The sequence below is a fragment of the Pangasianodon hypophthalmus genome, chromosome 26 (genome assembly GCF_027358585.1).
Source record: "Pangasianodon hypophthalmus isolate fPanHyp1 chromosome 26, fPanHyp1.pri, whole genome shotgun sequence".
Classification (NCBI taxonomy): domain Eukaryota; kingdom Metazoa; phylum Chordata; class Actinopteri; order Siluriformes; family Pangasiidae; genus Pangasianodon; species Pangasianodon hypophthalmus.
The window spans coordinates 19247364-19258520 of NC_069735.1; the positions used below are offsets into that span (position 1 = coordinate 19247364).

The 11157-nt window shown below is 38.7% G+C and overlaps 1 protein-coding gene across 1 annotated transcript; it reads left to right on the forward strand.

The window, feature by feature from the left end:
• Nucleotides 1-528: 528 nt before the first annotated feature.
• LOC113524841 (cytochrome P450 3A30) lies at nt 529-8042 on the forward strand. The gene is made up of 13 exons (XM_026911195.3): nt 529-715; nt 2026-2119; nt 2220-2272; nt 2585-2684; nt 3484-3597; nt 3733-3821; nt 3965-4113; nt 4267-4394; nt 4484-4565; nt 5064-5224; nt 6143-6369; nt 7372-7534; nt 7722-8042. The coding sequence occupies exons 1-13, from the start codon at nt 645-647 to the stop codon at nt 7833-7835; spliced, it is 1545 nt and encodes a 514-aa protein (XP_026766996.1). The 5' UTR covers nt 529-644; the 3' UTR covers nt 7836-8042.
• Nucleotides 8043-11157: the final 3115 nt, after the last annotated feature.

Below are 11157 nucleotides of genomic sequence, written 5' to 3' on the forward strand. Positions count from 1 at the left end.
TTTACTTCAGATCCTATGATCTTTTTTTTAGTATCTGTGTATAAAGCTTATTCATATTTTTAAATATTTTATTCAACAATGACATTTTTAACCAATTATTTAAACATATATTTTTTTAAATTGTGGAAATAATTAATTATTAAAGTTACTTTCATTTTGTTAAATACAGTAAGTATCTTATTTGTTTATTTATTTATTTATTTGATTAAATAATTGTATATATTTTTAGTTTTATTTAAGATACTAATATTAATACTAATACTAACAGATACTACTACTACTAATAATAATGATGATATATTTCATAGAGACATTTTGGCAGGCTTATATTCTTTAGTTATTTTCTTTCTTTCAGAAAGCTGGGAAATAAACAGAAAGCGGGGTAATAAAAGTGTTCAGGGGTAAAAGTGTGTGTATGTAGGTTAACATAACACAGGATCAGTGTGTGCGGAGGTGAGTTAGATAAGTCTATCGATAAAGCTTAATCATTAACCGTAGCGTGGGGTTTAAATGTGTTCTCTTACAGCGCTCAGACACACACACACACACACACACACTCTACAGTAACATCTGACTGCAGTATCTCTGGATTTACAATATTTCTACTAATAGCAGTACTAACAGTAACACCACTGATAATCAGGATGGCGGATTGGTGGAGTTTCTCGGCTGAGACGTGGGCTCTGATCGTGATTCTCATCAGCCTCGTCCTGCTGTAAGTGCAGTTTCACATTTCACTTTATCTCACTGTTAGTGACAGGTACACACACTGGACACTGGCCAAACATCAGGAAATGAGCAGTAAAATAAATAAACAGTAATAAACAGAATGGTTTTAGTGAAATGAGAAATATTTCTGATTTTTACTTTTATAAGAAATGATTGAGACTCATCACTATCTGAAAAAAAAACACCTTGATTTATTTGTTTTATATTTCACACTGGGTCTCATTTATCAATCTTTCAGTAAAGGTGTGTAAATGTTAAACATTCAGCATGTTGATGAAAACCAATCACCTGTAAATTACCAATGCGTGTCAGACACAGCTGATTTCCAGTTTACATTGATACCAAATTTCTTGTGTAAATGCTCCTCTGAATGATTTACTAATAAATCTGTTCATATCCAGCTTGATAAATGAAGCCCAGTGTCTCAGGCCATCAGAGGAGCAGCGGTGAAAAATAAAAAGGCACCCTGAGGGCATTAACTCGGGTTAACTCTACCATAGAGGCACCCTCAGGGGCAGATTCTCGGGTGTGCAGCATCACCTATAGGTTCTTCATCTCATTTCCTCGCACGTAGGGAAGCCTATAGCGCAGTGCATCACATGGAAGGACACCCATATGTGGACTTTTTTAACTCTATAATGTCTTTAATAAAGCACTAATTCAGAGTGAAGTCAGGAGCTGAGATCACAGAGAGAGAGAGAGAGAGAGAGAGGGAGAGAGAGATAAAGGAGATAAAGAAGCAGATAAAGAGCAATAAAATGATTAAAACTCTAAAAAACACTGCTATTCCTGTTAATGATTTACACAATGATGATGAGGATTTAACTCTATAATGTCTTTAATGAAGCACTAATTCAGAGTGAAGTCAGGAGCTGAGATCACAGAGAGAGAGAGAGAGAGAGAGAGAGGGAGAGAGAGATAAAGGAGATAAAGAAGCAGATAAAGAGCAATAAAATGATTAAAACTCTAAAAAACACTGCTATTCCTGTTAATGATTTACACAATGATGATGACAATTTAACTCTATAATGTCTTTAATGAAGCACTAATTCAGAGTGAAGTCAGGAGCTGAGATCACAGAGAGAGAGAGAGAGAGGGAGAGAGAGATAAAGGAGATAAAGAAGCAGATAAAGAGCAATAAAATGATTAAAACTCTAAAAAACACTGCTATTCCTGTTAATGATTTACACACCACAGTGTGTTTTAATTAAAAAAACACAAATATTTTCTTCCTCTTTTCTGCTTTCTTATTTTCTTCCTCTCCTCTTCATAGAAACACTTATGTGTCGTTTTCAGGTATGGGTACTGGCCGTACGGTTTCTTTAAGCGGTTGGGAGTTTCTGGTCCTAAACCGGTACCATTTTTCGGAACCATGTTACAATATCGGAAGGTGAGTTTATATTATATTGTAAACATTATCTTACAGAAACTACATTAAATGATAAATTCATTGTGGGAATTATTTACAGAATATGTTCACTGATTTTTAGGGAATCCATAATTTTGATATGGACTGTTTCCAGAAGTACGGCAAGATTTGGGGGTGAGTGTGTTAAAGTCTGGATTTAGCGTTACGGTGATCCGCAGCTAACGGAGAACGCTAACTAACCGTTCAGTAACATGTTTAACAGGTTCTAATAAGGTTAACTCTGACAGTACAACAATAACATTCCTGCAATGTTCAGAGAAAATGGTAACAGTTTTATAATGTTACTCACACAACATTCCAGCTTACATTACAAAAATTTTGATCAGGCTAATAGCTATCAGGGGATTCATATAATGTTTTAGTAATGATGCAGCTAGTAAATATGATGTTATGTCAGAAGTCTGATGTTTGTCATGTTAATTGCAGTATATACGACGCGAGACAGCCGGTCCTCTGCGTCATGGACACAGAGATCATCAAAACCGTCCTGATTAAAGAGTGTTACTCTCTCTTCACCAACCGCAGGGTGAGATCACACACACTCTTACACTTAATACTGACAGACAGATGGAGAGAGAGAGGCTGAGAGAGAAAGAAGGATGTAGAGACAGACAGACTGCAAGACAGACAGAACAACATACAGAGACACAGACAGATGGAGAGAAGACAGCCAGAGAGAGAGAGAGAGAGAGAGACTGAGAGAGAGAGACTGAGAGAAACAGAGAGACACACTGAGAAAGAGAGAGAGAGAGAGAGAGAGAGAGAGAAGGACATAGAGACATACAGAGACACAGACAGACTGAGAAAGAGAGACAGACAGAGAGACAATTAGAAAAAGATAGTGAAAGCAGATAGTGAGAAAGAGAGTCACACAGATAAACGGAGAGATAAAGAGAAAGGAAGTATGGAGAGACAGACAGATGGACAGCGTTGTACGTTTCCTACTAGTACAATTAAGAAAGGAACAAAAACAAAATGAAAAAACTGTAAGAAAAAGCAAGTAAGTAGAACTAAACAGCCAACAAGCCTAATCCTCCTTCTTACTACTTTGTGTAACAGGAAGGAAGTTACTGATGAAAAAAGTATTTCAGACAGTTGTCCTTGCTGTGATCTTGACCCTGTCTGGATTAAAATCCAATCAGTTTATCTGATGGTTACAATAATAATAATAATTCCCTATAAAACCTACAGACTTTCAACCACTCGCTAAAAAAAATTAATAACATTAAATCTAAAAATAACTAAGAACATCAATAACATCAAATCTAAAACTGTTAGATGTTTAACTGTGATTGACTTTAAGGAATACTTCTCATTTTGCACAGAATTTCCGTCTAAACGGTCCTCTGTACGACGCCGTGTCCATCGTCGAGGACGAAGACTGGAGGAGAATCAGGAGTGTCCTCTCTCCATCGTTCACCAGCGGCAGACTGAAGGAGGTGTGTGTGTGTGTGTGTGTGTGTGTGTCTCAATATCCTTAATTCATTTCTTTTAATTATTAAACACAGGCTTCGACTTTCTCTTGATGTGATGAATGATAATATTAACAGTAGACTTTATTTCCTGTTTCTCAGATGTTTGGAATCATGAAGTCACATTCTCGCTCTTTGGTTGAAAATCTGCAGAAGACGTCGAAGCGAGGAGAATCAGCAGATATTAAAGAGTAAATAAATAATATCACAGCAGCTGTGTGTGTGTGTGTGTAACCTTTGATATGCTGTCTGTGATATTAAAGCTTAAAATAAATGTTTATTTCTCAAATTTCTGCACGTTGCTTTGATTTGATGATGTTTTGGGTAATTTTAGGTTTTTCGGAGCGTACAGTATGGATGTGGTGACGAGCACAGCGTTTAGTGTCGATATCGACTCCCTGAACAACCCCAAAGATCCGTTCGTATCCAACATCAAGAAGATGCTGAAGTTTGACTTCCTCAACCCTCTGTTCGTCGCTGTTGGTAATTTATTGATTTGAAATTAATATTGATTTGAAATTAATATTAACTTTCATTTCAGACACATAACATTGAGTTTTACATTTATATTTGCTGCATTTATGTTTGTTGTTACAAATGAGCTGATATTTTATGTTCTCTGTCTTTTTCTATCAGCTCTGTTCCCCTTTATCGCACCGCTGTTGGAGAAAATGGATTTTGCCTTTTTCCCGACCGCAGTGACTGATTTCTTTTATGCCTCCCTGCAAAAGATCAAGTCTGAACGTGTGGCCAAAGATCATAAGGTACAGCTAAAAAAGACTTAAATCCCTTTATACACTTTAGATATTATTGCGGTTTTATTGTTTTTTTTTTTGTCTCTGGCTTTCTGCAGAAACGAGTGGACTTCATGCAGCTGATGATCGATTCTCAGAAATCAGAAAAAGACGATCTGAATGGCAAAGAGACAAACAAAGGTAATTTCCTCTAGTAAAAGTCCCTGAGACACTAAAATGATGAGATTTTATCAATTTTATAAAATTTAGTTGTGATGCAGCAAAGCCACAAATCTCAATAATTTAACCCCTCATGGTCTCTCTCCAGTTCTCTGCTTTCCCAAATTTTAGATTGCTAGGATCCTATAAAGTTCAGAAATGCGTGTGTACTGTGGTGACCTTGTTTCCCATGCAAAGGCTCGAAAAAAGAAGAAAAATTTGTCTCTCTTTTCCAATAGCTGAAATTTTGGGGCCAGTTTCAGATCTTGTGTTTTGTCTCATGTGGTTTTTGAGATTTAGTGAAGCTGTAAATTTTGCTGTAAACCCTGGTTAATTACCTCAAACACAGTTGAATAAAGATCTGAGAAAATAAATAGGGTCTTAGATAAAAAATCAGACAAAAGTATTCTCATGATAAGTCGTGTGTGTGTGTGTGTGTGTGTGTGTGTGTGTGTGTGTGTGTGTGTGTGATGTCTGAAGGTCTGAATGATCATGAGATCCTGTCCCAGTCCATGATGTTCATCTTTGCTGGTTATGAGACGAGCAGCAGCACGCTGTCGTTTCTCTTTTACAACCTGGCCAGTAATCCAGAGACAATGAAGAAACTACAGGAAGAAATTGATGCAACTTTCCCTAATAAGGTGATAAATTACAAAGTTATATATCACATGCGAAAAATGTGATATGCTGTTGGACAACTGTTATATTATTACACTGACTGAGACAGAGGTTTACACGGAGACCGAGATATAGAGACTGAGGTCAACATGGAGGCTGAGACAGGGGTATATACAGAAACTGAGACAGAGATCCAAATGGAGATGGAAACAGGGTCCAACAAGAAACTGAGACAGGAGTCTAAACAGAGACTGAGACAGAGGGCTACACAGAGACTGAGACAGAGGGCTACACAGAGACTGAGACAGAGGGCTACACAGAGAATGAGACAGAGGGCTACACAGAGACTGAGACAGAGGGCTACACAGAGACTGAGACAGAGGGCTACACAGAGAATGAGACAGAGGGGGACATACAGAACAAGATGTGGTATACAGAGAGACTGAGACAGAGGGCTACACAGAGACTGAGACAGAGGGCTACACAGAGACTGAGACAGAGGGCTACACAGAGACTGAGACAGAGGGCTACACAGAGAATGAGACAGAGGGCTACACAGAGAATGAGACAGAGGGGGACATACAGAACAAGATGGGGTATACAGAGAGACTGAGACAGAGGGCTACACAGAGACTGAGACAGAGGGCTACACAGAGACTGAGACAGAGGGCTACACAGAGACTGAGACAGAGGGCTACACAGAGACTGAGACAGAGGGCTACACAGAGAATGAGACAGAGGGCTACACAGAGACTGAGACAGAGGGGGACATACAGAACAAGATGGGGTATACAGAGAGACTGAGGCAGGGTTCTAAACAGAGACTGGGACAGAGGGCTACATGGAAACCAAGACATGGGTTGACAAGTGATCGAGACAGGGGCTGACACGGAGACCGAGGCAGGGTGGGCATTAACTGTGTCTTGTCTTTTGGTTTTCAGGCTGAAGTTGATTATGACGCGGTGATGAACATGGATTATCTGGACGCTGCTCTGAACGAGTCGCTCAGGTTGTACCCGATCGCTATTCGTCTGGAAAGAGTCTGCAAAAAAACTGTTGAGATAAACGGCCTTACCATCCCAAAGGACACCGTCGTCTTGATCCCCACTTACGCCCTACACAGGGACACTGAATACTGGACCGATCCAGAGACCTTCAACCCTGAGAGGTACGAAGCAATCTATGATAAACAGTGATGGGAAACTAATCAATTCTAATTCATTTCTCAAACAAGATTCCGTTCGTCCACCATTTTAGGAATCACCTTCAGCCCTGTTTGAACAGGATTAGCTTCTCAGGGTGACATCCAGGGATGTTAAGTACTTGAGTAATTGTACTGTTTTACTGTACTTAAGTACTATCTTTGAAAGATCTGTTCTTATTTCTGAAATTGAATACCTCTATTCTTACTCAAATAAATTTCCAAGAGAAAAAACATGGTTTTTACTCCTTAAATTTTCATTTTGACCTTCAATATACTCGTTAGATTTTGTACATTAGCTAGTTAAGTTTTGTAAATAAACTTAAATTAGCTAGTTTTCATGGCTAATGTCCCTAGCATTCATTCCAAAAGGGTTATTAAACATTAGCTAAATTCTCGGTTTAACTGTGAATATTTTTCCATGTGACTGAGTGTTTAGCAAACTAGCTTGTCACACAGGATCGGGCAAGATTATCTTGTGCTCAGCTCTATCTTTAAATGTCTGTACTTTTTGACTTTCAATCAAGTAGAGTTTTGCCTCCAAACTCCTGCTTTTAATTGTTTAAGATTTTGACACAGTACCCAGAATTTTACTTAAGTTCACATTCTCTGAGCTATTTAAAGATTTATACCAAGGTTTGTACAAACCTTACAACGTTGTAAGTTGTTGAGCAATTTCTCCAACATGTTCTTCATTTTGTGATTCAGGAAGTGGGTACGCATGCTAGATGACTAAATACCTCAGTCAAAAAGTGTTTATCCAACACATTCTTCAGAGGCAGCAGGGTCTGTAATGTTCTCAGGGGAGGAGGGAGATAAACACCAACAGGAATGATCCAGACAAATAAAACCAGTATCATCTGCGAAGGATGGAAATGCACCAGGTCCCCGTGTAAATGTAATCCTGTCTCAATAGGGCTTTCCAAATTTAAAATTAATGGTATGTGTTGATCCTCCATGTTGTTTCAGGTTCACTCAGGAGAATAAGGAGAGCATCGACCCGTATACGTACATGCCGTTTGGTTTAGGACCCAGAAACTGCATCGGGATGAGGTTTGCCATTGTGGCCATGAAGCTGGCTGTTGTTGAGATACTGCAGAGATTCGACATCAGTCTTTCTGAGGAAATGAAGGTCAGGATCTTTTTTCGCTAATCATGTAACCATGTAAAGCTAATGTCGCTAACACTGGTAATATCTTAGCTAACATTAACCTAAAACACCATTAAGTACTGCTTATAAAGCCTATCACTTTCCATATTTTACATTTTATACTCTGTTTAGGTAAACGCCATTCTTAATTTTCTCATCTTCTAATCAGGTTCCTCTGAAGCTGAACAACAGCGGCCTTCTGGCTCCTGAGCAGCCCATCAAACTGATATTCACACCTCGGAAAATGTCAAATTCCTGCAACAACAACCACATTAACTCATAGACCTGTAAAGCTTCTGCTACCTTTTACGGCATTTCTGATTTTTAAAGGTTTTACAGTCAAGCTGTATTGGAGATTGAAATGCCTGATAGATGTGTAATGATATGAAAAATTCCCTGTTTAGACACTAGTGCCGGTGAAGTGCACTTGTTCGTGCTGAACCACATCTTTTTGTCATTTTCACATCTTAATAAAGACATTTAAAAATCATGTAGAAGATTTCACTTGGAAGTAACAATAAGCACTCTAGATCAAAAGCATGCAGATAATTTACATCTAGTTAATCAGAGACGTCCTTCAAGAATGTTCTGCTGGTGTGTAGAGGAAAGAACAGATTCTGTACATTATCTGTGTTTGAACGCTTTACTTTCCATCATCTTAACTTTCATATTTACTTTTCATGTTTCCTTTCACAGTGTTTAAAGTTACTTTTATGCAGCTAGCTTGTTACTATACAATCATGTAATCATGTCTATCTGTGTTTTGTTGTTCAATTCAAATTAGCATAATTTTCTTTTGCTGTTCTGGATTCATGTATTCTGTAATATATAAAAATATATAAAAAATGTATATGAACCACTAATTTAAAGTTCAGCTATGAAGCTCATGTTATTTGGGAAGTATAAAAACCTAAGTGGTTGTTATATCTACTGTAGAAATACGTAGCCAAGCACAGAAGAGAGTGGCAGTGGGTAGAGTTATCTCCTCACAGCTCCAGTGTCCTGGGTTTCATCCTGAGCTTGGGTTACTGTCTGTGTGAAATGTATTACGCATTATGTGTTTACATTTTTACCAAATCTATTCGTTATTATTTCTACTGTCTTGAGCAAGTTGGCCCAAACAGTCCTTCAGGATTAATGCATCTTATATCTTAATGAGTGTATGAATGTGTGCCGTGCCGTCCCATTCGGGGTGTTTTCCTGCCTCACACCCTGTGCTGATCTCAGGCTAGAGTACAGACTCTCCACCACACTTTATGGCCATTATCTACACACAACAACCCACAATGATAAAGTGAAAACAAGTTTCTAGAAATGTTTATAGATTCATTAGTACTCAAAAACTGAAATCTCTCATTTAGAAAAAGTATTCAGACCCTTGGATAAGTCACTCTAAACTGAGCTCCTGTGCATCCTGTTGGCTTTGATTATCTTGAGGTGTCACTCTAGAACTTTACCGGAGTCCATCTGTGGCAAATTCACTGTGAAATTGTGAGATGAAAGAAGTTTGGAGCCACCAGGACTCTTCCTAGAGCTGGCCGTCTGGTCAAATTCAGTAACTGGGGTAGAAAGGCCTTGGTCAGGGAGGCCACCAAGAACCCAAAGGCCACTCTAACAGTGGCCTGTATAAAGCAGCCAACTGCAGAGAGATTCTTGAAGAAACTGCTTGCTTTACAGACACTGGACTGACACTGAACATGTGCTGGCCATGATGGCTGGCCTGGACCGCTGGCAGGGTGATAGCGTGCCAGACAAAATAGCCACAGTAAGGTGTAACCACTTACCTTCAGCCTGGTTGTGAGCATCTAACCTGCGGTGGGTGTGACATGCCCAGTGCTGTAGATTCACGTAGCCAATCAGTGACAGTCATGCGATTACACAGAGAAAACACAGCATCAACCCAGTCGAGCGTTACAGGCTAGAAACACTCAAAAATGATAAATCACTAATGCAGCTTCTGATCTCATTAATTATGTGTGTGTGTGTGTGTTGATTTGCCCCAACACTATTTACATTTACACCATTTAACAAATGCCTTTATCCAGAGCAAATTACAAGATTATTATTATTATTAGGTTTAGTTTTAGGTTTAGGTGGTCGGTTGGTGTGGGTGTATATCGCATCCTACTTCCTATTGCTCATTTGTGTCGAACACAAGGCCTCATTTCATTTGGGCCCCATGGAGTTGGGAAAAAAACATACTGAAACGTCTCATGGTACACTACTGATCAACATTTTCACACTATCCAGAATGCACAGCAGATCCGTAGCTTAGTGACCACCAGTGTACAGCACGTGAGCTCCCATCTCACAGTGCTTAACTGAAGCCGACCAGCAGCAGCCGCCGTTTTTCCGGCGTTTTCCGAAGGGCAGTTTCCGTGAACGGCTGTATATTTGCGCACTCCAGTTTCTACCACGGTCTGAAATGTGAGTCAAAATCAACGGCTGTGTGCTGCGCTTGATGCAAGTCACACTCGCGTCTGAAAACCTTACGTTACCACGACTGTGACGTAACCAGAAATTAAAATTGGTATGAAGAGTAAATATATACAAAATAAAATCCTGATTGTTTTCCTGATCTGTACAGTTAATCTGGTAAGTGTGATGCGCTCGTGATCTACCATTAAACAAACATTCCATATTAATAATGTTGCCATGAAATACCTTTTTCTAAAAATTGTTAAAAAATTGGGTAAAATTACACCTTATATTATAAATCCTGATCTACATTTCTTCTGCAGTAAACTTCAGCAGCCTCCACCCTCTCTCACCTCCACCTCTCTGTGCTTATAGTGTAGCTTCAGAAATGCATCATCCCGATTGGCTAATCCTGTTTCTCATCACAGCAGCTGATATCCAATAAAATGTGATTAAACATAGGAATGCATTCATAAAATAAAACTTGTGTTATAATTAGTATAATAAATGTTATTAGCTTATAGTGCATACACTTTAATAGTTTTTGTTAGCTCTAGAAACATCCTATTCTAATTAGAGATTATTGGGGTTAGTTGATAGAGTCTGACCCTCCTGCGCTTGCTGGACTTGTTAGACATCACCCTCTTTCCTCTCCATCCTTCCTGGACACTGTACAGGTTGTTACTGGTTTCACTGGAAGCCCAGGCTGTGTACTCTTCTGGATGATGGGTGTTGCACAATAATGTTGGCAGAACTCATTGGGATGGTGTAACAGGCTGTAAAAATGACTTATTTAAAATGTGTGAATTCCCCCAAACTAGTATTTTTTGTTATTTAATTATGTATTATATATGAAAAAGTTATAATTATTACAGTACTTGCACTTTACATCCACAACAACAGCCTGCTATGAAATGAGCAGCTCCTGTGCTGTTGTTGTTGTTGTTGTTGTTTTTCCCTCGCGCTTTTTGTCACCTCGCGCTTTCCGTACTTCTGCAAAGTTAATTTTAGTTTTCTTTCTGGAGGTAAGTTGCAGAAAAGTTCCTCTAATAAATGCACATTTATGAATAAAAATACACGTGTTTAAGGTGAAATACTGATTGCATGGTGACCAGTAACAGTAGCAGTGATACTCGGGTGGTTTATTGTTTTATTCCTGACTATATAAGTTAGTTTTTATCTGGATT